The 26,459-nt window shown below is 40.6% G+C and overlaps 1 protein-coding gene across 11 annotated transcripts in view; it reads left to right on the forward strand.

Annotated features, from left to right (window-relative positions):
• Nucleotides 1-26,459, forward strand: part of kazna (kazrin, periplakin interacting protein a) — a 228,083-nt gene that overhangs the window by 187,374 nt on the left and 14,250 nt on the right. For 8 of the 11 annotated variants that reach the window (XR_004847692.2, XR_004847691.2, XM_035950039.2 and 5 more), the window contains 5 exons: nt 2,765-2,956; nt 19,394-19,530; nt 21,062-21,232; nt 22,627-22,710; nt 23,838-24,027. Coding sequence is in view for 9 of the 11 variants with exons in the window: in XM_035950039.2 (XP_035805932.1) it covers nt 2,765-2,956; nt 19,394-19,530; nt 21,062-21,232; nt 22,627-22,710; nt 23,838-24,027 (774 nt within the window). In the remaining 2 variants the exon portion in view is untranslated. The remainder of the gene's footprint in view (nt 1-2,764; nt 2,957-19,393; nt 19,531-21,061; nt 21,233-22,626; nt 22,711-23,837; nt 24,028-26,459) is intronic. The other 3 variants (XM_023274361.3, XM_023274366.3, XM_023274358.3) reach the window with 2 other exon arrangements.

Raw genomic sequence — 26,459 nt, forward strand, 5'->3', positions numbered from 1 at the left:
ACTGGTTCTTCTTGTAAGAGGAGAGGGATGTTAGGAAAAAGCAGTTATTGTCATGGATAAGGACTGATATAAAGGCATGTGTGTCATTTACAACAGTGTTGTGCTAAAGGTAGTTAACGTAAAGTGGGGATGTTACCAAAAATACTGCAGTGTTATTCAGCATTTGGGTCAATATATAATTGCAGGACTTTTTGTATCATAGTTGACATTTTTGCTGTTTTCAGGCCTAAAACCAACATGGCCGCCTATAACAAAACACAACATGGTATTTTTTTAAAAAAGATCCTTCTAAATATTATGTATACAATTGATTAAAATTGAAAGTTATTTCTAAAGATATTGTAGTAAACCTGTTGACTACTTTATATTAAATAAGTCAGAAAGCCTTGGAGTCTGGCCAGTCTTTTCTTCAGGAGGAAATGACATCATGTGGAGCAGGTCATGTGATCTGGAATTAACACACTTCCTGGAGAGGTGTTTTTGTAACGGGGAACTTAGCTGAAAGTGATTTCTGGGACACAGATACAATTTGTTATTTTCCATATAAAATTTGATATGTTGCCAAAAAATAAATATCTGTCATGATTATCTCAACTTAATAAAAAGAACACAATCCAAACTATTTCTGAATCAGCTCATTTTATTATTGTTTAGCTAATTAGAAGGTGGTTGGTGTTAAATTCAGACGGTTATTTAGTTGACATTTTACTGATATCCAGTCATTTTTTATTAATAAGTGATTGTTTCCATAATAATTATGGAATTTGTAAAGACATGATCATAATGAACATAAAAACTTTATTTTTTTTACTTTTAATAAAAATGTATGCAAGACATATCCCATGGACTTCAAACGTCCCTCAGTTATATATTGACCCATTTAACTGCATACAAAGGGCAATATGTTTGTGTAGATTCTCAGTCATCCAGGTCATACTAGATGTAAGAGCTTCAGTAGTTGTCTATGAATTCTGTAACTCCCCATTAGTCAGTCAGAACTGAAAAAGCCTCTTGGATGAAGGTGAAACATCTTCAAGTACCTACAGGAGAAGCCCAGTTGATGTCTATTGAAGCTCCTACGACATACAAAGGCAGTAAATGGAAAAAAATAATCTGTATTTGGTGTCACCTCCTTTTCCATCTGAGTCAGCAGCCTACAGCCATCTTCTTGGACTTGGAGACAACTTGCAGTTGACCAGAAATCCAATGAATTCAGTATTTCTACCAATAATACCAATTTCCTTTGACAATATCAGCCTGTTCTGTTACCATCCAAGCTCAGACAGGTAGCATTTACTACAGTGGTTTAAAATTCTTGGTAAATTGTACCCAAATACAGGTTGTCACCATAACAGAAACATAGATGGATGACACACAGATGAAATTCATTATTAGGTCACAGAATCTGATGCACAGAGTATGAACACTCTACTCAGTATTCAAATGATTCTGAAAACCTGTATTTATATGCAGTCATATCCACTACAGACAGATGATGTTAATTTACACTCCTCTCTTAGATTTATATGACAAAACTTCACAATATGAGGCTCTGTCATAGATAATTTCCAGTGGTGAATACTGACCTTGAATAGCTTCACATTCTTTGGCAGAAATGAAAAGTTGAACAGCACCATCTTCATTAATATTTACAGATTTCTTCATCTTGTTAATCTCTGATGCTCTGTATTATTTGCTCTGTGTGCTCGCTAAACATTTTCACACTTCAAAATAAGAGACCTACCTTTTATTAAAAACTGCAATCTGTATTCTGTCTTTAATTCTGCCAGTATTTTTGGCTTTTTCCATCTCCCGTTCTCCCGTTCAGCTCTGATTTTATTTTTTCAGACAGTTATATTGGATATGAGAGTATGAAGTGTGATTTATGCACGGTGCTTGATAATGGATCCATGCAGGATGCGACGTTTTCCTCACCACCCTCACCCCTCCTCCCCTCCTTTTGCCCCGAGGATGCATGAAATTGAGCAGAATGACTCTACTCATCCTTGTATAAATTACTCTCCATATGCCCCACCTAGAAAAAGCTCTTTCAGTGTGTAAAGTGACACTTTTTTTTAACATTAGACATTTCTTTTCTCGAGGTTCGATGTGAAATTGCAGTGTGACATTTGTCTGTTGTGGCTTGTTTTAAGAGCGAGTGGAGACCTGTGTCTCCTGAAAGCACTTTGAAAGTTTTTCAGTGAGTCAAATTATGGGAGAAAAAATCTATCTCTCCGTGCTGCTGTTTTCATTCCATTGTTTGCTGCTGTGTGACAACGCCAGGGAGGGGCACTTTAAAGTGACATTCAATGAATATTAAATGGATAAACCTCTCGCCTTTTCTCATAATTCCTGCCAAGACGGTGGAGGTTCAACAGGCAGCTTCAAAGACAAATTTCATCACAGCATCAGTGTCTTGTCTCTCCTCATCTGCAGGACTCCACCTGCATCTGTGATGCTTATTACTAACAGTAATTTTCACTGCATTTATCTCAATCACAAATGGAACCATGACCTCCTGTGGCGATGCTAAATCGATTTTGCATTTCAGTCGTAACAATTTCTGCAGTCATGTAGCTACTCAGGGCCTAATGCACCTCTATGACCACGGATTCTGCTATGCACATGACCCTTCTCTAGCTGCTGGAGGTACCTTTTAAAAAACAAATTGCAGGGCTGCCTGGCAAAGTCAAAACTGCACACATTAGGACTGTGCTGTGGGTGTCAGCGTGATGAAGCTCTCTTCCCTCTCTGTGTGCTGTAGTTCTGCTGCGTGAGGAGGTGGCCCAGCTCCAGGAGGAGGTGCACCTGCTGCGGCAGATGAAGGACATGTTGAGTAAGGACCTGGAGGAGACCCAGGGAGGCTGCTCGGCCGACGTGCTCTCTGCCACCGAACTTCGCGTGCAGCTGGCCCAGAAGGAGCAGGAGCTGGACCGAGCCAAGGAAGCTCTGCAAGGTGAGGACTCCATCGGGAAACAGGAGGCCGGGTGTGCTATTTAAACCACTCATATTTATTATAATTAAAGAACAAATAGACAATAATGTTGCAAGACACCTAAGACATATTTCTGACCATTAAAAGTAGGAATAGACCTATTATCGGCCCGGGTGATTATCATGGCCGATATTTGGAATTTTTCCGGTATCGGTATTTTTATTGACTGATTATTGATAATGATGCAATCTGACACAGCCTCCTCTCTCTATCTGTCTGTTGTCACTCTGTGGTCTCTAAACTATCTCTCAAGCAGAGACTGCAAAAACTAAACAAGAAACACAACTCAGTGCCACAAAGCAGGAAATTAACTACTTTCACATTGGCTAAGGCTAGCAGCTAAGATGGATGGATGGATGGATAGATGCATGGATGGATGGATGGATGGATAGATGCATAGATGGATGGATGGATGGATGGATGGATGGATGGATAGATGCATAGATGCATAGATGGATGGGTGGATGGATGGATGGATGGATGGATAGATGCATAGATGGATGGATAGATGGATGGATGGATAGATAGATGCATAGATGGATGGATAGATACTTTTTCTTATTGTAGACTAGCAAAAACAAAACAAAAACAACAAAATCTTAACTCAAAGTCAATTTGCAAGATTTTGCCAACTTTCAAGCACATTGCACAATCTTCCACAGGATGAGTTTGCTCTTTACTAGACTAGACTCTAACCGATACAACACTGGCCCCATATTATTAGCCAATACTGGCCTCTCATGTATATATGTTGTTCAAAATGTACCAAAAAACTAATTTTTTACAGAACATAACACAGAAATCAATGCTTGAAGTCATTTAGAAATTGCGTCATCACATACACTATCATTCAAAGGTCTGGGCTCACCCAGACAATTTCATGTTTTCCATGAAAACTCCCACTTTTATCCATGTACTAACATAACTGCACAAGGGTTTTCTAATCATCAATGAGCCTTTCAACACCATTAACTAACACAATGTAGCATTAGAACACAGGAGTGATGGTTGCTGGAAATGTTCCTCTGTACCCCTATGGAGATATTCCATTAAAAATCAGCTGTTTCCAGCTAGAATAGTCATTTACCACATTAACAATGTCTACACTGGATTTATCATTCATTTTATGTTGTCTTCATTGAAAAACAGTGCTTTTCTTTCTAAAATAAGGACATTTCTAAGTGACCCCAAACTTTTGAATGGTAGTGTATTACATACAAGATAGATGAGGAAACAATGTACTAAAGGGAGGTGTAATTAACGTGCAAATCGTGTTTGTCGAAGAAACAGCAATAAGGTTCCAAAAATGCTAGTGTTTGCAAAAATGGTGCAAAAATTGTTGGTATTTCTGATGAAATGTAGTATTATAAAGGTACTAAAAGGTGCAATATGAAAATAGAAGTCATAATAGTGAGCACATAGAAAGGGCTGTGGTGCATGGGTCCTAATTGGTTTATTAATGTTTTACAGATTCTGTTTCGGGCTAATTTGTGGTTGGATCCGGACATTAGTGGGCAATAAAAGTGATAGAACAGTGAGAGATTAAGAAAATAGAGAAGAACAGCAGATGTAGCTGCAGGAGACAAACTGATCAATCGATCAAACAGAGGAGAGTTTCCTGATTTAATCACTAATATTTTTTTTTTACATGTTCAGTTATAGCCACCCTTATTGTTGGAGAAACCTATTCATGAATGACAGGTTCTCTGCTGTCACATGCTGTTTAAACATTACATTTAATGAATATTGGCTCCAAATATCAGTTATCAGGCTTTCTTGTTACCAATAATCGGCCCTGAAAACCCCATATTGGTCAAGTCCTGATTAAAAGCAAGTACGGTAGAGCAAAGCTTAACGATATATGTCTGATATATGTGGAGTATCCTCGTAGCTTTAAGACACGTGATCATAATGTCCACAACTTGGTTCTGGCTTAATGGGAATCTTTGCTGCATTTCCTACTCCCACTCTCCCCCCATATTTGTGGACTGTATTTATTGTCAACTGTTCGTAAATGGTTCCAGAGGATTCATTTTCATCTCTGCTCTCTAGTCAGATGTTTACACTGTGAAAACAACACATTCAAAAGGACTTACATGCACAAGATAGTACAAAGCACACACAGCAAGAAATTATACAACAGCAAAATGCATGGGAACAATTGATTAAAAGTGTTTGAACATATGCACACTGTGCATATCCGATCTGCTTACTGTACATTTAGAAAAATCCCCGTTTGCTGAACAGAGCAAAAAGGAGGTGTAGGTGGGTTTTGTCCTGTTGGGGGGAAAATGTGCAAATTGGAACTATGCAAAGCAGCAGAGTAAAGTGGTTCTGGTTTAATTATTCTAGAATCCTTCAGCAGCTTTACATTTTCTGTTTCGCCACTCCCACTCCTGCTGAGAGAAAACCTGCTGCATTTTTTGCTCCGTAGGGCTCGAAAACCCGTGAATTTTTTTCCTCTTGGCCATAATGTTAACATGAGCGTCTGCAACAGCATGGTTAATGCAGCCCATTAGACGCATTATGGTCCATTAGCATGTGTTGTGCTTGAGAGATGGAGTGGTATCTTAAGGGTGAGGGAGGATACAGATGCTTTGACTTGACTGTTTTTTTTTTCCAAAAGTAAAAATCTGTTTAAGACGCTCCATGCTTTCGGCAAATAGCGATGCTCTGCTTCCACTCTGCATAGCCTGATGCAAATACCGCAGAACATACTGTAGAAGCCTCACTTATCAATCAATCAATCTGGCTTTATTTACATTTCATATAAATGCAATGCAACACAAAGTGGTTTCCATCCCAACATCATGTTAGAAATAACAGATTCTTAAACACAGGAGATGAGGAAACGCTGTTCTATTTAACACATGCAATGAGGAAACACCAGATGAGATCAAAATGAAATAAAACAAGATCGAGATAGATGAATAAATAAAGTAAAATATCTGTTATTAAAATAGAGATAGAAATAGAAATCAAAGATTTCAAAAACAGAATAAGTAGAATAATTTCTGATTTATTTATTTGATTAGGGACAGATGTGGACTGGGACAAAAAATCAGCCCTGGCATTTTTGCCCCAGACTGCCCCACAATATTATCGGTTGACTGAATCAAGCACTAATTTTTGAATGGAAGGACAAAAACTGACAGAAAGGTCGGATTGTCAGAACAAAAATTCAAAAACATCTTTAGAGACCGAAACAAACTTGTTGACAAGTTGGAAAAAAATTCCAATCCAGTAGAGCAGAGGTTTTCAACTAAAATTCAAAGAGGTCCAGTCAGAGAAAATGTGTTAAAGCAAAGGTCCAGAACATCATAATGTCTGACTGAATTAGTGTGATAGATGTTAATGCAAACTGGTAGTTTTATTAGCATCTGCATGTAATCAATAGCTGACCATCAAATCAAATAAATTCAGTACGGTTCAAAAACGTTTTACAACATTTATTAATAAATAACTTTTGATGTAACTGTACATCTTAAAATAAAGTGCAGAACTTGAAAAAATAATGACTGAACAACCTGAACCAACTTATATACATCTTTAACAATACCTAAATATCAAAAAATGTAAACAGTTGAACACTTCTGCATTTTTTCCTGTCCTGTATCACTCATCTTATATCCCTGCTGCTTAATAGGAGAACTGAGCTGCATCTTGCACTAGCAGTATTTTTAATCGTGGCCTGAATGGTGTCAGGGTCGTTCTCAAACACATGTGGAGCTCAGTGGTGAGTCTGGAACCATATTTAGTTTGAATTATGTTCATAGTTGAGAAGCTGGCTTGCAGCTGTATGTTCAGGGCTACTTTCTTCTCTGTGTCACTTTATTTGTCTTTCTATTTGTCTGTCCTCCTCTCATCTGTCCCTCTCAACTGTTTTCTGACCGCAGAGCTTCGATGTTTTGCGGCCGCAATGCAGAGAATTCATTTGATTCATTTCATTTGCTAATAGGGAATGATGTCAGAATTTGGTTTGACTTCTGTGGGAATAGGTGGGAATCTACTCACACGGTGCCTTCACAGAGAGCGTGCACACGACATCAAGTAATGAACAAGTTCTGCCAGGCAGCACACAGTGGATTGCATGGCATCAAGCGGAGATGTCGTCAGCGTGGCAGTGAATCATTCTTTTCAAAGAATTATCGCCCATGGAACGAGGCAGAGCACAAAACTACCATTTGGTATCAGACAAAAGCATGACATGCTGTCAGGGGATTTTGTTGCTGCAACATTTCACTTGACACTCACAGCCTACGCTTTTTCAAAGAATGGAACAAAAAAAAGGAAAAAAACCAAAATGGACTGGGGCAGAGCAGAATAGAGTGCACATCAAATGAATACTTATCTCTCCTTCAGCTGGATGTTTGGCTGTCTAAACAGACTGCACACATGATCGTACAGTCATTTGTATGACTCAGGCCTGTTAATGAAGGCCGAAGCCTACCAGCCCCAGCAGGCACTGACAGTAATCAGCAGCTAATGAAAGCTTTATAGAAGGGGACTTTGGCTGGCTTACAAGGTCCAGAAACGTTAAGCAGAGTGGATCTAGTCTGCAATTAAGACGGGGTATGTGGGAGGACACGAGGAAATTGGCTGTTATATTCATGTTTGGTTGAGTTGAGTTGCTTCAGAAACAGATCTTGAGTGAGAAGTCGTTCCTGTTGCTGTTTTCCTCCGTGTTCCTGGAGTGGACATGAAGCTGATGTTAAAGTGTGACATCTGGCCTGAGACTGAACCATGAAAAAGTGTGAAAGCAGCAAGATTTCTGAATTATTTAAATTTTTATTGTCATTTTCCACCTGACCTGGTCTGTGCAGCAGCAGCTCTGTTTGTCAGCCCACAGCTGTCACTCTGAATCTTCATAGACAGCGACTTGCTGCACGATCCAAAAATACGGCTTTGTTTTTTTCTTTTTCTTTTGAAGACAACCATGAAAGAACAGCAACAGTATTTGCTAGCGTTTTGCTTTTACTGTTTGCTTGCGGTAGGTTGCAGCCAGTACATTTTTGGCTTCCTCCCCGGCAATATTTACAGTTGTTTCCAAGCAGGAAAGTGGAAAATATTCTGTCATCCCACTTTGTCTGATTTTCTTGTTCTGGTTGCTTCTCAATGCAGCAGATATTCACACAGGCCTGGTGGCATCTATTTCTTTTATATTAACATGTTAATGGGCTGCCGATGTTGTAAGGGACAATAAAGGTAAAATGAATGCAGCAGTGACACAATGAGCAAATGTTCAACTTGGTTTATTAGTAATTAAGCAGACTGAGGTGAATGTTAGGAGGCAAAATAAATGGTGCAAATATTAGCATGTTTTTATAATATGTTAGGCAAGTATTTGGAAAAACTTGGGTGTTGGTGGATGCAGTGCACAAAGTCTTAAGGTATCAATTGGTTGCTGGAAATATTCCATTAAAAATCAGCTGTTTCCAGCTGGAATAGTCATTTACTACATTAACAATGTCTACACTGGATTTATCATTCATTTCATGTTGTCTTCATTGAAAAAAGGTTTCTTTCAAAAATAAGGACATTTCTAAGTGACCTCAAACTTTTCAACGGTAGCGTATGTTGTGAATTTGCGCAATTTACGATAAAATTGAACTGAATTGACTGCATAACACGGCCATGAATCTAAAACTGTCTCTTCGGGAACTTCAGAAAATGACGCTGCAACCAAATAATCACTTTGTTTGATGCATACTCACACATTTAGTTTATCTAATTCACTGTGAGTTTGACGCATTTGAGAAAACCTTGGATTCAAAGCACATCAAAATGTGCATCTTTAACTTGGACTGTTAATTTAGGTTCCGGGGAGCCATTTTTTTAAAAGATTCCAGTCACACTGGTCTTCATTCCAAGTCTTGTTTATACTGCATCACTCCTCAAGAAACAGATTCATAATTACATGTACTCTGAAAGTTTCTGAAGCTTTCAACAGTATTCTAAGTAAATTCTTTATTCTTTTCTATTTTGAAGGGTTTCTATGACAACAGAAAAGAGTCATTAGTTGTTGCAGTTGAAAATAGTTGGGGTTTTAAAGTGATTTCTAATGATGAAAAAAAACATCTAGGCCAAATGTTCTTGAGAATACCTCATTAACTACAGCAATTTCCGTATGCTGCCAATTGATTGGAGGCGAGATGTCGACTCTATTTGATTTCCCTCAGTTTTCATAAGGCTGCCATATTGTGAACATCCCACCAGATGCTCCGGCAAAGTGTTTTTCCCACAAGAATTAGAGCAATGTTTGGAGAACTTAAGCACCCTGAGGGCTTTTATTGAAGTGCTACCAACATTTATTGTGAAGCAGAGTAGCTTTGTGGTAGTTTTTTTCTTTTTTAGTTTGTCTTTATTTTACCGTGGTTCTGCTGTGGATGAAAAAAGCAACTGGCTGGAGTGAGGAAGTAGCATGAAAGAAATGCATCATCCCCACTCCTTTGCTCTCTCACCACTTGAGATAATACCTGTTTACTTTGGGAATGGTTCACAGAAACTGTCCTGCCACTCCTACCTCAGTTCAGACGATTCGCGGCTAAATTACATGCAGATTTTCTGGTGCCTATGAATACAGAACGGCAGAGAAGAACGCCACTTTTTGGTGTATTTTCTCACCAGTTGTTTTTCATTTTCTCCCTGACTCTTCCTTCAGCTCGCCTCTGTGTTGGTTTGGTGGGATGCTGTTGCAGTGTTGAGCCCCGACTTCTCTCATTTCCACCGTAAACCCCAAATTGCGGATATTTGCCAACCACAGTTACAGGTTTTGTTATGATACCAGTGAGCACTCAGTTCAACTCAAGAGTTGTATTCTGTGCCCCTTACTCATGACTGATAATGAACTGATGCAGTCTTGGCGATTGCTGAACCCTTAAAGCAGGGGTGTCCAACATGAGGCCAGCGGGCCAAAAGCGGTCCTCCAGAGGGTCCAATCCGGCCCTCAAAGTGGAAAAATTCCAGAGAAGACATTAACTGCAGGTTGTAAATTAGTAAAACTATAGACTTAAAATAATTTCTAGACCATGACAAGTTGTTTTCATTATACAGTAAAATTCTAGATTGCTCATTGTTCTTTTGTCATTTTGTGTCTAATTTTTGTCGTTTTGTGTCTCATATTTGGCATTTTGTGTCTCATTTTTGTGACATTTTGTCTTATTTTTTGTAGTTTTTTGTCTATTATTGTCTGACTTCAGTCATTTATCTCGTTTTTGTTGTTTTGTGTCTCATTATTGGCATTTTGTGTCTCATTTTTATCGTTTCATGTCTCATTTTTGATATTTTGTGTCTCATTTTTGTAAAATTTCGCATTATTTTTTGTCTTTTTTGTCTGACTTTTGTTGTTTTGATCATAAAGTAAAATACTATATCATTCAGTTCCAGATATCTGTGACTAAATGTTGTGTGTCTTTGTAGACACTCTGCGATCTGGAAGTTGTAATGTGGAAATGATAAACTGAGGCATAATGTTGTTGAAATTGAATTTATGTTTCTTAAGACATGTCAGGTTGTTCATGATGTTTTGTAAAAATAATTCATTAAATGTGAACATTTGCAGAATGTACTTTTTTGCACTAAAACAAAGGAAAAAGTTGTGGTTATTTCTATGTTATTCTGCTGTAATTTTACTGGTCTGGCCCACTTGAGATCAGATTGGGCTGAATGTGGAACCTGAACTAAAATGAGTCTGACACCCCTGCCTTAAGTGGAGCTACAATGAAATAATGAACCCCAACTTAGCTACGGAATATATCAGCACTCAAAAGGTGTTTCTAAGTTTACCCAACTCCTATTTAGACTTTCTCATCAAAGTTTTGTTTAATGAATTTTCAAAGTATAGTTGGCCCTCGCTGCTGTTTTTAATTAGCTATTTGCGCTTTGGCTAATTACTATCACTGAGGGACTTCGTCGATCCAGAGCTCGTATGAAAGCAGTAGACGGCAATGTATCATCAAAGCACAGAGTGCCGACTCTGTTTAGTGTCATTTCACGCTAGACTGTACTCAGAAATCTGCTCTGTCCTTGAATACAAGGCCTCTTTCCTCGCTAGGCATTTCAACACCGACACACACATGCAGACACACACACACACACACACACAGTGATGTCAAATCTCAATAGGTAACTTAACCTGATAACAGTAAAGTACTTGTGGGTTTTAGTGTCTGTTACTTTTAAACGAATGAACAAAAAGATCAGGAAAAAATGAAGAGCTGGCAGGTGATGAGGACGGTTTTGCTTTTCAGTTTGCACCTTCAGTCAATTTAAATTTAGTGAGAATGCATGTTTGGATCACAGTGGCCCCTAGTGGCCATCAGAGGTATCTCAGTCAACCTGCAAGTCTTTATTTAAATAAAGACCCAACGTGCCAATCAGAATCCAGTAATTACAATTAGGTTCAGCTTTTTTCAGGCTTATTTTGTTCTGAATCCAGTGAAGGCAGAAAGGTCAGGAATGAAATATCTGGGGTCAAAGTGTGACTTTCCATTTGATTTCCTGATGTATCCGTGCTGCTGTTTAAATAGCACTATCTCTCTCTCACACACAGATATGCACCTCCAGATGAGACGTGTTTGATCAGTTTTTAATGGCTAGCTTGTAGTTTGTGCATGAAGCTGTTTCAGGGGTCAAATGTCGCTGCAGCGTTTTGTAGATTCCAGCTAAAGCATTAATTAGCTTGAATTAATGTGTTTGAATATCACAATGACTGCAATCATCGTAACACGCCCTGTTCTGCAGTAAGAACAAATGCAGATACGCACCTCCGACAACCCCTGGGTTTGTTTTTACTGAAGTAGCGAGGAGGTGATCGCACAGCGCTGCTCTGAGGCTCCTTCTTCATTATTCAGCTGGCAGATTTAAAATCCCAAACCGTGAACAATGCACTCCCTCCAATGAGCCGATGTCGCTTTTGTTCTCTCCCAAAATAATTATGTTAAGAGCCGACTAAAAGCCTGTCCCGTCTCTTTAGGAGTGAAGTTATATGGAGTAGTGTCAGCATGGAGTGGATGCTCATTAATGTGGAGAACACCGTTTTCTGAGGGGGGTTTAAATGAGTGTGATTCTGTTGTCTGTCACTGAAGATAACCTGAATTTGCTTAAATAGCGGTCTGTGCTGAAAACATGATATTTGATTCATTGAAATGCACAAAAATGACGTGCTGTATTCCATGTTCCATCTTCAGCAAGATTCCAAAGGGGTAAATTGATTGTTAGAACAAGTCCAAAAACAGAAAAGCAGGAAATGTTATTTGGCTAAAATCATGCCTGGAATCTTGTTATATTTGCGCTGTAGTAGATGAACCACACCAGATAATGAGGCTGTTATTTAACCACAGGGAAGCGCTGAGTGGGATGTGAAAAGCATCCCTCAGTAATAGGTACAAACCGTGTGAAACAAGATGGCTCAGGTTGATTTTGTCTCTTCAAAACAAGGACAATTTCCTAAAGCTAAGAAGAAAAAAAAAAGTCACTTTATATACCGAGAAGCACCAACGATATATTCAGCTTTATGTGTGATATAATCCTGTGGCGTTTTTAAGTGGCAGTCTGCTGGAAATCGCTCCTTTGAGTATCAAACAGTGGCCCTCTGTGGGTTTGAAAGGTAGTTTGCTTCTTCACAAACAACAGCAACTACGGTCAGCTTGAATTCAATTACGTGGAGTTCAGTTACAAAAGGAGACTCCTCTGGTGGTTTGTGGTTTCACAGTGGGGAAAGTAAAGGATGAAAACATACAAGAGATGACTCCTCCTGTGGTAGAACCCACTCAGGTGTGATCAGGGAGAAGAGGGAAATCACAAAACGATGTCTTGAACAAGAAGTACAGCAAATGGGATACTCAGAATAAATAATGTGTGTGTGTAGCTGTTTCTGGGAACATTTTGGTTTTGAAAACTAAGTGGGTGGTAAGATTGCTCTTTATCGATCCCAGAGCAGGAAAAATCTGCAAGATGTCAAACATAAAATTTGAAGCATGTCAAAGTAGCATCCACTAAAATCCAAGGATTCAAGGTTTTATAGCAGAACATTCCACCTGAATGAGATGATCCCTGTCATACATGTCATCTGCTTTTAAAGTTGTATACAACACATGTGTATCTACTCTGTAAAAAATACTTTCTGAAAATGTTCACATTTAAGGAATTATCTTTTTCCAAAATATTATGAACAACCTGAAATTTCTTAACAAAATGAGCTCAATTTCAACAACATTATGCCTCAGTTTGTCACATTACAGCTTACAGAGTGTCTACAGAGACACAAAGCATTTAGTCTCAGGTATCTGGAACTGAACAATATACTATTTTACTGTAAAAGACAAAAAACAACAAAAACAAGACAAAATATTACAAAAATGAGACACAAAACGTCAACAGTGAGAAACAAAATGACAAAAAATTAGACAAATGACATGAAACAAAACAGGAAAAGAGACAAAAAAGTGACAAAGTGGCAAAAAATGGACAAATGACACAAGCGAGACAAAAACTATACACAAAACAATGAATAAAGCAAAACACAAGATGACAAAAATAAAAAACACAAGCAGGACGAAAAGGAAACACAAAATGACAAAAACGAGAAACAAAACAACAAAAACAGGAGACAAATGACAACAAAAACAAGACAAAATATATCAAAAATAAGACAAAATATTGCAAAAATGAGACACTAAATGACAAAAGGACAATGAGCAATCCAGTATTTTACTTTGGTCTAGAAATTATTTTAAATGTATAGTTTTACTAATTTACAATCTGCAGTTAATATCTTCTCTGTAATTTTTACACTGTGAGGGCCGGACTGGACCCTCTGGAGGGCCGCTTTTGGCCCGCGGGTTGCATGTTTGACACCCCTGCTTTATGTATTTATCTAAACATTCATGAAATAATTATTTGAGATTATGGTGAATGTATATTACCAAAAACATCTGAAAAGATTGAAACCTATCTCGTGTCTCTGCACTAAATATGAACTACATCCAGCGGCCACTTAGCTTTGCATGAATCCTGCAAACTGCTCACCTGGATCTGTCATGAGGTGGCAAAATCTTCCTACCTGCCTATGCAAAGCCCACTAATCATCATCTTACATCTTGTTTGTTTAATCGTTACAACAAATGTCACGTTGTAACCCTCCAGAGCCTAACCTAAGCTACCCAGCTGCTTTTTTTATTACACAAATAAGAGCACGGGATCAGTCTTTGCATGTAACAGTCAGCAAGAAAACACATCTGCCAAAATGTCGGAACTATTCAGGTCGTGGAGAGGCGTCCCCGAGGGCGTCCCCTTCGCTATTTTTAGTGAATTGTGGTGAACAAGCTAAAAACAAGCCAAAAATATTTTCACCCTCAAAAGCGGGTCACACTCATAAAAGGGTTAAGAGCCGCTGCTTTAATTTATCTTTAAGAGTGGACTCCCAGAGGACTCCAGTGTTTCTGTTTAGCAACTAATGAGTTGGCTCACTCATTAAGTCCTCTGGTAGCAACAGCGTCACAGAAGAGCCCAGCAGACAAAGCTTTTAGCACACTACAGTGGTGGATGCTCACATTAAAATACTTAAAAGCACCATGGCTTTGGTAGTAGAAAAGAAGCCTTTGTGCGGTGAGCTAAAAAGCACTTATGCAGATTTTCCAGAATGTGTCAGGAGAGCATGATACAGGCAGGTGCTCTTGTTCTTTAACACCGGGCAGTGGGAACAGTGATTTGGACCTTTGATGGTGAACGTTTGTTTTACAAGAGTCCTGACCTGCTCTTTTTCTGCTTACACAGGCTGGAGTAGCTTTTAGTGGCTGCATTTGCATGTAGGCACACACAGTTGTGCAGAAAAGCAATGTTTATTCACATTTTAGACAGAGAGAATGACTCATTATAATAGGAATGAAAAGGTAAACTAAAACTTAAAACATACCATATCAAAATGCTGTCGTATTTTCATGGAATCCTGGAAGTTTTCAGAGGATTTTGAAGCATTTAAAAACACCTTGTGAAATGAAGGAAAAATACTCATGATCGCTGACCTCAGAATAAGGTGCCAGAAGGGAAATAGTTTTTTGAAGCACAGAGTGGCTTTCTTGATGTCAGATAATGTCTAGACTTCATGTTTAGACTTTATGGAGCGCTGAAACACTCAGTTGTATCTAAAGCATAACCAGGAAGACCAAAAAGCGACCACTCCATCAGAAGATCAATCGGACCATCAAGCTTTGTTCACTGACAGATCGAAAACAACTTCATCACATATATGGAATTTACAAAATAAAGAATGCAAACCTCTGTCAGAAAGCACTGTCAAAAGAAAAGAGGCCAAACATTTGAGCTTGGCTTAGACAAACCAGCATTTCACAGCAGAAAACTGAGGGAAAAAGCCATATTTACTGATCTGTTTGGCAGTAACAGAAGGATGACCAACACTGCAGTGTATCAAACCCACAGTAAAACATGGTGAGAATATTAAATGTATTTTGTGGAGTTGGACTACTGCCGGATCCAGAAGAAGTAGCACTCCATTCTTCAGAGACGAGCTACACCCTCTGGTTTGCATCTTTGGGGAGAAAGATTCACGCTGCAGCAGGATAATGAGCCCAAACGCACCTCAAAGCTCTGAGAGAACTACTTGAAGACCAGAAAGACTGCCTTTGACTTTCTTCCACAATTACCTGACTTCAACCCCACTCAGCATCTACTGGGGAACCCGAAGACCAAGGAAGGGAAGCTTTCCAGACATCACAAGAAACTCGGAACATTATCAGACCTTCCTGGAATAACATTTGTGTTCAGGTTTGAACAAACTTGTGGAGTCCATGCAACTTGAGCTCACGCTGTCATTGAAGCAAAAGGGAGGGATCACCAAATGCTTCTTGAAACTTTCTATTCTAATTCTTAGCCTGATAATAGCAATTGTAACGAAAAATCTTGCAAATACAAAATAGCAATAACTCCACTAGTCATCTCTTTATGGTGACAACTATATAGTGGTCGCTATAAAAACACCACTTTTATCAAATGAACTACAAAAATCACAGTTCTGCTTCTTTTCGTTCATGATTCTCACAAGTAGTAGTGACTTTCTTTAAGGATTACACCCCTCCAAGATTTATTTCATCCTCTCCTTTTTGGACATTATTATGACAGTGACGCTATACTTCAGGAGAACTCTCTGCACATCTATTTCCTAGAGGCAGGTGCGTAGGCGAGGGAAGAACACGTCCAACACGTACAAAAACGGACTGTTTGCCTGATGAAGGTCTAGGACCAAAACGTTAAAGTTAGACAGTGTGCTGGAGTCCGTTTTTGTAAGTGCTATACTTAAAAAAAGTAACAGCGGACCATTTCTGCCTTCATATGAAATCATGGATCCGTCAGTTAGCACCCAAAATCTCAGTTTCTGGAATTCAGAGGGATATTTCTGTGTTCATATCTGACTGAAACTTTTTTGTTCTGTATTCTGGTTTGTCATGTTACTGCTTGAAAACTTTTGCCCTAAGTTTCTTGCTCTAAGCGGACACTTTGAGTCCCAGACCTCTCATGGAAAAGCCTACAGACTGTGTCAGGTATGATTTCAAGGCAGGTGATTGCATAAAAATGTATAATTTCTCCATGAAAAGACAATTAAACGGCTTCCCTTCTGTGTCATCGTCCCTCTCCAGCTCCACAGATATTACATTAGACTCCATATGGTTCCCAGGTGGTTCCTCGCTTGTATCATCTGGTAATACTTCTTGGAGGTTTGGACGGAGCTGCAGAGCATGTTAGTCATTTATATGGCTGTCAGCAGGAGGAGACATGCTGGAGCTTTCTATTTTCTCCTGCATATTTCAGTGTAACAGAACAGGATTTGCCCCCAGAATTAGCTTTGGTGGTTAAAAGTGTTCGTACATGGGTTATAAATGGTAAGTAACATTGATAACATGATTTGCAACAGTAAATGGATCCTTTCATGGAGTGACAGCGAAGGCTTTCTTGCATCCAACACCAGCAGGGTTGCTGTTGCCAAATGGTCACAGGTGCAGGATGTGAGGCAGCAGCAATGTTTCTGGCTCATCTCAAAGACGTCTTTGATTTCACTTCCTGAGGCAGGTGCTGGGAGGTTTCCTGTTTCTCTCGGTCAGTGAGCGATGAGGTTTTTTGGGGGTTTTTTTTCACCGGCCAGTGAGGCTTACATGTCCCTTTTGGCTTGTGGAGGCCACCTGTAAAAATGGGTGAAGTATATGAAAGGGGGGAGGAAACAGAGAGGAAACGAGAGGGGTGAATCCGTCCTTGTAAAACGCCGCTTCCATTCCACTTGCATGAACATGTTCCCCAGACGCAACTTGTGAATGTCACACAATTAATCGGGCTGTGATATAAGTTAATTAATGACACATAGCTGGCTCAGAGGGAGGAAAAAGAAAAGGTGAACACATGATAACAAGCATCGGGGGGGAAACAGAGAACCGTGGGATGGTAGGAAATTTCCAACAGTCGGAGCTGCTGTGCTGTAAAGAAATGCACGTCAAAGTGAAGAAGACAAAGGTGGACAGACACAGCATGAATATATAACATCTAAATAAATCCTATATTGTCAGTTTTGAATGACAGCTGCAAGAAAACACATCTTTAAACAAGTGTCTGCATGAAGAGGGGGAGAGGATCGAGAGAAAGCAGGAGAAGAAGCAGATGCAGACAAGAGGAAAAAAAAGAGGAGATGTTGTCTTTGAGTAAATTAGAGCTTCTCTGAATAACCACAGTGAACCATATTCTTTATCATGATGCGTGGGTGAGGTGCGAGAGGATTAGAGAGTGTGTGGCAGGAAGATAGATGAAAAGAGAGACTCAGCCTCTAACGAAGCCAGCAGCCGAGAGGAGATTGACAGAAGGGTTCATGTGTGATTCACGTCTTTATCAACGTGCAGTCACGCCATATTAGACCAGCAACAGCACGTGTGTTTAATGTTTTTTCTCCCGCTGCACATCTGAAGGAGCTTAATAACCTAGTTATTATGTGTAAAGAAACTGCCACCGTGTGTGTTCTGATGAAGGCACGGCAGTGGTGAAACATCTGTCTGTTTGCACAATTAAAAGGCTACGAATTGATCAGTGTGCTCCGGTTGTCTTTTGTCTTGTGGAGGTTTGCTGTTTGCTGAGGAACACCTGAGCTTCAGCTGTTTTTTGCTGGACGACGTGAAGAGAAGACTGTTTTTGCTGTCGTGTGGTGGTGTGGATAGAACATGCCGACTTGAAAAAATGCCAGGATTTGTGGGTATTTAGGATTAAGGAGGACTGTTCAATTATTTACTATTGTAAATATTTTTTATTGTGACATTTTTGCATCAGGCAAGAACTTAAATGGACTTTTACAAAATGCGACTTTAACAAAAGGTGATAATAAATAGAGATCATGAATAGCCATGGGCTGCACAGTGGCTTGGTGGTCAGCACCTTGGCCTTGCAGCTAGAAGATCCCTGGTTTCTCTTTCTGTATGGAGTTTGCATGTTCTCCCTGCGCTACTCTGGCTTCCTCCCACAGTCCTGAGGTTAATTGGTGATTCTAAATTGTCCATAGGTGTGAATGTGAATGTGATTGTCTCTATATGTATCCCTGTGATAGACTGGTGACCTGTCCAGGTGTCCCCTGCCTTCACCCTCAGTCAGCTGGGATAGACTCCAGCCCCCCATGACCCCAGTGAGGATTAATCGGTGTATAGATAATGGATGGATGGATGAATGGCAATTAGAATTAATTAAGATACGAAGAAAGTGAGAAAGAAAAATCAAAAAAAGGAAATGAAATCCAGATATAATAGATTTAATAAACACTACATTAAGTAATTGTTTCCATCTTGAAGACATAATGTGATGATATCAATGCAGATATCGGCGTCTCAGTGGAGACATGATGATAAACTGAATTAGAACTACATTAACTGAACGCATATCTCACACGTCTGGTTTATTGTGGGGATTTCTGGGTAATGGATTTCATACAAGCTGCACTTAAAATCTGTAATAAACAACGAGTATTAGAGGTAGCCTCATCTGATGACATGTCACTGAAGTACAAAGGTTGTAGTTTAAATGTAATGTTCAAATGAAAATCTTATGGAAGACTGTGTTTAATGAACTTTACCAACCAGTGCTCACCTTCAGAACAGTAGTGTTATTAGAGATGCTTCATACAGCAACTTACTGTTGCTTGAAACATCTCAAACCTTGTTAGCAGACCAATAGAAGAACACAATTCCTTGAGTTGTTTACGACTCAAAGTTGCAGTTTTTCTGTTTAAATAATGAAAGCACCAACAAAAAGTGATTTGAACCCTCCTTTTTTTCTTCTTTGTAAATGTAAACGAACACACAGCTAAACGTTGATAGGTCTCTGAATCAAACTCACTCTTTTATTTCTCTTTTCTTGCAGCCATGAAGTCGGACCGGAAGCGTCTGAAGGCAGAGAAGGCGGACCTGGTGAACCAGATGCAGCAGCTTTATGCCACGCTGGAGAGCCGAGAGGAGCAGCTCCGTGATTTCATACGCAACTATGAGCAGCACAGAAAAGTACGGCCACCCCTGCTCTTACTGTGTACATGCACATAGACATTCTTACAGAGACTCTTCTTTTGTAGCAGTGGATTTGTACATTGAACAGAAATGTTAGGCAAACATGGTTGACATCCAAGCCCTAACACAACCAAATATAATGAGGCTTCATTCTGGACTGGTTTTGTAAATCAGTCAGTTTTTATGCTGTGGGCAAGAACATTTCATGGATGTGTGAGGTAGATTTCTACTAATTTACTCAGTTTGAAAGGCAAATAGTTTCAATTTCAGCATATATGACTTTAGTGACTAAAGATTTTTTAGATTACCACCAAGTCAGGCCCAACAGGTCAGGTCAAACCAAGCTTACTGTCAATCATAAACAGGTATACAGTGTGAATGAGATCCCGTTTTACCAGGTCTGCAGTGTAGTACCTATAAAAACTGTTCACCTTCTTGGACTTTTTCTTCTTTTATTGCTTTTCAGCGTTGAATCATCATAAAGTTAATTTGATTTTTTTGACAAGAATTTACAAAAAAATGTGTCAAAACCATGGAGGCTCGAGCTACTTTAACACGTTCTATGTTCCTTCCATTCCTAATCATGGATTTAATTGTACTCTCAAATCTTTTGTATCCTTCCCATGACTTATGCTTTTTAATAACCTTTTCATAGAGTTGCTTGGAGCATTATTTGTCTTCACAGTGTAGATTTATCCAGAAGTGACTGGACCTTCCAGATAAATACACTACCGTTCAAAAGTTTGGGGTCACTTAGAAATGTCCTTATTTTTGAAAGAAAAGCATTTTTTTCAATGAAGATAACATTAAATGAATGATAAATCCAGTGTAGACATTGTTAATGTGGTAAATGACTGTTCTAGCTGGAAACAGCTGATTTTAAATGGAATATCTCCATAGGGGTACAGAGGAACATTTCCAGCAACATTCCCTCCTGTGCTTTGAACGATAGTGTATATATGCTACGATCACTGGGGACACGCTCACTGCACTCAGGTGATGTCCATTTCATAAACTGTAAGATTTCTATCACTAACTGCACCTGTGTTGGATTTACAGGCAGTGAATACTTGTGCTGTCACTTATTTTACATTTTATATTTTTAATTAATTGACATTACTTTGTACAAATCTGTTTTCACTTTGACAGGAAAGAGTCTTTTTTGTTTTGTTTTGTCCAAAAAAAATCAAATTATATTGATTGATTCAATGTTAAAGAACAATAAAGCTTTCAAGGAAGGAATACTTTAATAGGCACTGTGTAGCAACGCTTGTAATACTTGAAAGTTTCTCCTGTCATTGCTATATATAGACAGCAAGAGATGCTAGTGTCTGTGATGTTACGTGCACAGCAGGTTTGAGAAGGCTGATGCACATGACAAGCAGGCTTCATCCCCCATGTCACCTCAGGGAAACACAAAATTAAAGTTCAACATCACCCACGAGGCAGCTCTGGAAGCGCTACCGTGTTGCATGTTTGGTTATGCTTGATATGTGAAGCAATCCATCAGGATCTGTGTCTCTGCTAGGAGAGCGAGGATGCAGTGAAGGCCCTGGCCAAGGAGAAAGACCTCCTGGAGAGAGAGAAGTGGGACCTGCGACGGCAAACCAAGGAAGCCACGGAGCACACGGGGATGCTGCGCTCTCAGCTCGACCTCAAGGAGAACCGCATCAAGGAGCTGGAGGCTGAGCTGGCCATGGTGAGACAGGAAGGCAGATAATGTATGGAATAACCTGACACATACACAGACAGGTGGAGAGGCAGGTCCTGTTAATGCTTTATCTCTTTCTTTAGGGTTGTATATGAAGGTTCCTCAAAAAGTTCTTGTCTCATCCGTAAATGATGGACGTATCTCTCAATTTAGGGCATAAATGTATAATATAAAGCTTTATATGACTGTCCACAAAAACTCCAGTGTTTGAAATTGTTGTGGCTCAATCTGCCCACCAAAGACCAGTGATGTTCATTCAACTTTGTCAAACATGTAGTCAAAAATCAATTCTGGATCAAAAGTTGGAGTCATCAAAAAGTTCTCAGAAAAGAGTCTTCAATCAGTCTTCAGAGTCTGATGTGAATAATGTTTATTCAATACAGAGGCTGTAAGGGCAAACATGAGCAAAATCTCTAGATTTTAGCTGATTACACAAAGCATTACATCGTCTTATATACCTGTGCAGATTTCTTCTAAACACTCCTCTTCCTGTTTTGGAAAGCCACAACCCATCGTCTTAAGACCCAATCAGGATGTAGCTCAGCGTGACCTTGGTTTCAACTCACGGGTGCAGATGAAGAGAGGGCCTGCTGTTCTGGTCTTGCATCTTATGTGGGCTTCATGGGCTTCTGCTACTGCTTTCCACAGGATTATTTAGTGTATTCATAACTTCAGTTGACACGTTAGGTCTTCCAATCTTATCCTTGTTTGCTCTGAAATTTGATTTACACATCCTATTCGTCTAATTTTATGATTTGTTCAATCTTAAAATGTCACAACAAAACAAAGAAAAAAAGAAAGGAAAGCTATGAGCTGGAGTGCTGTTGCTCCAAGACGATGCGCCTGTCCACATATTAGACGCGACACAAGCAGCCAAATGTGGTTTTGAACCGTTTCCGCATGAACCTCATTTACCAGACGTCACCTGGTCCTCACCAAGTCGGGTGAGTGCTGCCTGTGATATGATGACGGCTGCATCATCCTGGAGCAATAACACTCCAGCTCAAAGCTTTCCTCATCTCGCAAAGAAATGACGACAAACATTTGAGTGATTATGGACAGTTATATAAGGCTTTATAGAAAGCAGTTCTGCCCCAAAATGGGAGTTCTGTCCCTTGTTTCCAGGTGATCAGAGAACTTTTTAAAGCACCCTTATATGTTTCTAATATCTCAAGTGTTGAAAATACTGACAAGTCAAGTCAAGGGAAATAAGTTTATTCCAAAAAGCAGCAGTAGAAAGCACCAGTTTGATTCCTGTTTGGTGGTCGTTCAGTACGTTTTTCTGTCACTATGCACTGTTTTTACACATACAACACTTAATCACAACATGGAAAGCCTTTGAATGTACAGCATAGACATCCCTCATGTCTCCAACCCCCCAGATGAGTAACTGTGTCAATCAGAGAATGGAGTTCCGGGTGTTTGAGCGGCTTGTGGACAGGGACTGCTCTCCTAGGGTCATGGCGGTAAGACGGGTCCCCAGCTTTAAAAAATGTCATTTCCTTGCCCCTCCTGCTCCCTGGAACTCTCTCCTATTTGTGATCTAATTGTCGTTTTGGAAAGCCCTCCTCCTCAGATGCACGTTTTTTCACTAACCCCTCAGCCCGCCCTTACTGGTCCCAGTGATCCTAACATCAGTGGTCCCACCGATTCCCACTGTCATTGATCTGAATGTACTTTAGGTGTAATTGAACGCTCTTAATTGCTTGGGGGAAAAAAACAAAATCGTCAATATTCTGACAACTAATGATTACGCCGAAGACTTGTGATTGTATTCTGTTTTGCATGTCAGAGACTGTGATTGATAATTGTTTGACTGCTGGTAGGTAGAGATGATTGCAGTGAAGCTGATTGTGCCAGTGATTTGCAGCCTGTTGTTGCTTGGCATGATGATAAGAATCGCACAATAACAAGATTTCAAGCATTTGTAAAACACCAACACCGAGTGAAGGCTAATCAGAGAACGTACAGCAGTAACAAAGAATTTATCGACATAAAATAAACATGCACAAACACATCTTCTAAGGCTCCGGCAGCTCATTTTTGTTCCAAATAAAATCCACCACAGAGCAATAGCAGTCATTAAACTTACAGAAAAGCTTATTTTCCTCATTTTAACAACATCTAGCGTCGCAACAAACAGCAGATTTTCTGTCCATTTCACAGATTTCACACAACAAAAAGAGAACAAGAATACAGCTGCATTTTTCATGAGACAATAGCCACATGAGGAGCCCAGGGGAGAAACTATCTGCATGCTTTCACACATTTCTAGTCGAATTCTGGACACATCAATTGACATGTATACTGGGGGTGTCACAATATACCAGTTTTGACAATAACTGATATAAAACATAAAACTTTGATGTCATGTGAAAATATGCATATGATAATATTGTAATAATGCCAGTAAGTGTCTGGTAGGTGATACTGTGACAGCCCTAATGTATATGTGCCTACACACGTACACAACGTATGTAAAGTGAAGAGCAAAAACAACAGGTGAGGCTGAAATGAAGATTTCTTGACAGGATTCCCCTCCTGATGGATTCTCTCCCTGAATTACTGCATCTGTCTGTCTACCTCCTTTAAGGCCAAACAGTCACTAGCCACCCTGACCAAGGACGTGCCCAAGCGGCACTCGCTGGCCATGCCAACGGAGGCGGTCGTCAACGGCAACAACCAGGAGTGGGTGATGCAGGCTGATCTTCCCCTGACCGCTGCCATCAGACAGAGTCAGCAGACCCTCTACGTCCACACAGGACATCCCACCGACAGACAAGGTAGGCACATGAGCGCAAACAAGACCGACGTTTGGTCGTCATTTACCCTCTGCATGCTCATGTGAACCTGCTTCACACACATCCACTCCTGCCATCCGCTCAGTACGACCACGTTGTTGGCCGCGGACGATGTTGTGACGTGTCATGCGCTTCATGTCGCAGTGAAGATATTTTTTTGGCTTTACAGCTTCCATTTGTCTTTGCTGCACACAAGTGTTTCCTGCGTATTTGATGATGGTGGCAGCTGAGGAGCAGCTCAGTTGCGTGTTAAATACTGTTTATTTGTGGTGAAACGCGAGTAAATTTATAAATTGCCTGTGATGTTGAAGTAGCTTGAACTTTTGGGTCACCTTTTTGGTTATTATTTCTACATTTCAGGCCCCTTGACTGGCATAAACCTCAGGAGAAGGACAGACGTCATCACTGTATAACCACATTTGTGGCTGAAATACATTGGAAAAACCACCTTTTAAAGTTCAAACAATTCATTTTCTTGTGTAGCTCCATCACTTTGATAGTCTGACCTTGCAGATGGGAACAGAGCTGTGTGGTATTGTAGCAAAGCAGCAAGCCCAGTGCCTCACCCTGCCACAAAAAGAGGGTGTTGTTTTTCGAAAATTCAGCTGAGCAGTTTGTGTTTCGGCTGCAAATGTCAGCACACGGTGTTATACATTATTTGAACAATGTGTGAAAGGCCAAATAGCATCAAACAAATATAGCATTATTTATGTTATTATGCAAAAAACACTACCATTATAGAAAAAATGGTATTTTTAACTGCACTATACAGAAGGTTTTACACTGAGAGGTTCGTCTAACCTTTAAGAAATAGTTTAAACTTTGTATAACCAAAGTAGAGAGCTGGCACCTCCTACTACTCATATAAAGAAAGCTCCACAGAAATTAGCCCTGCAGCCCTCTGAGTCCATCTCAGTCCTTCCAGAGTTTGCTTTAAAGGGCAGCTCCAGGTTCTCACAAGCTGCTGATTAACTGGAGACATCAGGAGAAAGAAGGCGACAAGAAATATGAACAGTCACGAACCCCAAGTTTCTATGCAATGGGTTGTACTGTACGTTTCAATCTCACTGGTGCACGCACACACACACACGCACACACACACACGCACACACACGCACACACACACACGCTCCCACATGCACGCACGCACGCACACACACACACACGCACCTACGCACGCACTCCCACTCCCACACACACACACACACACACACACACACACACACACACACACACACACACACACACGCACTCACACACACACACACACGCACCTACGCACGCACTCCCACTCCCACACACACACACACACACACGCACACACACACACACACACACACACGCACCTACGCACGCACTCCCACTCCCACACACACACACACACACACACACACACACACACACACACACACACACACACACACACACACACACACACACACGCACTCACACACACACACACACACGCACCTACGCACGCACTCCCACTCCCACACACACACACACACACACACACACACACACACACACACGCACACACACACGCACACGCACACACACACACACACACGCACTCACACACACACACACACACACGCACTCACACACACACACACACGCACCTACGCACGCACTCCCACTCCCACACACACACACACACACACACACACACACACACACACACACACGCACTCACACACACACACACGCACCTACGCACGCACTCCCACTCCCACACACACACACACACACACACACACACACACGCACACACACACACACACACACACGCACTCACACACACACACACGCACCTACGCACGCACTCCCACTCCCACACACACACACACACACACACACACACACGCACCTACGCACGCACTCCCACTCCCACACACACACACACACACACGCACTCACACACACACACACGCACCTACGCACGCACTCCCACTCCCACACACACACACACACACACACACACACACACACATACACACACACACACACACACACGCACTCACACACGCACGCACCTACGCACGCACTCACACACGCACGCACATATGCACGCGCACACACGCACAACACACACGCACACACTCCCACTCACAAACGCACGCACGCACGCAGGCACACACACACATACGCACGCACGCACGCACACGCACGCACGCACGCACACACGCACGCACGCACGCAGGCACACACACACACACACAATCAACCTCTGCAAGGCTGTTTTCACTGTTGCTTAGCAACTGCAGCTGATTGCAAATGATTTCAGGCTTTTTGTTACAGACTTTCTCTTTTCTTTTCCAAAAAATACATGTCATTGTTGGGGAGGAATCAGATTGTCCCTGTTCACTACTTTTGGTGCCCAAAACACCCGAGAAAGAAACAAGCCTTTTCTC

This window comes from Amphiprion ocellaris, chromosome 8 (assembly GCF_022539595.1).
Source record: "Amphiprion ocellaris isolate individual 3 ecotype Okinawa chromosome 8, ASM2253959v1, whole genome shotgun sequence".
Lineage (NCBI taxonomy): Eukaryota > Metazoa > Chordata > Actinopteri > Pomacentridae > Amphiprion > Amphiprion ocellaris.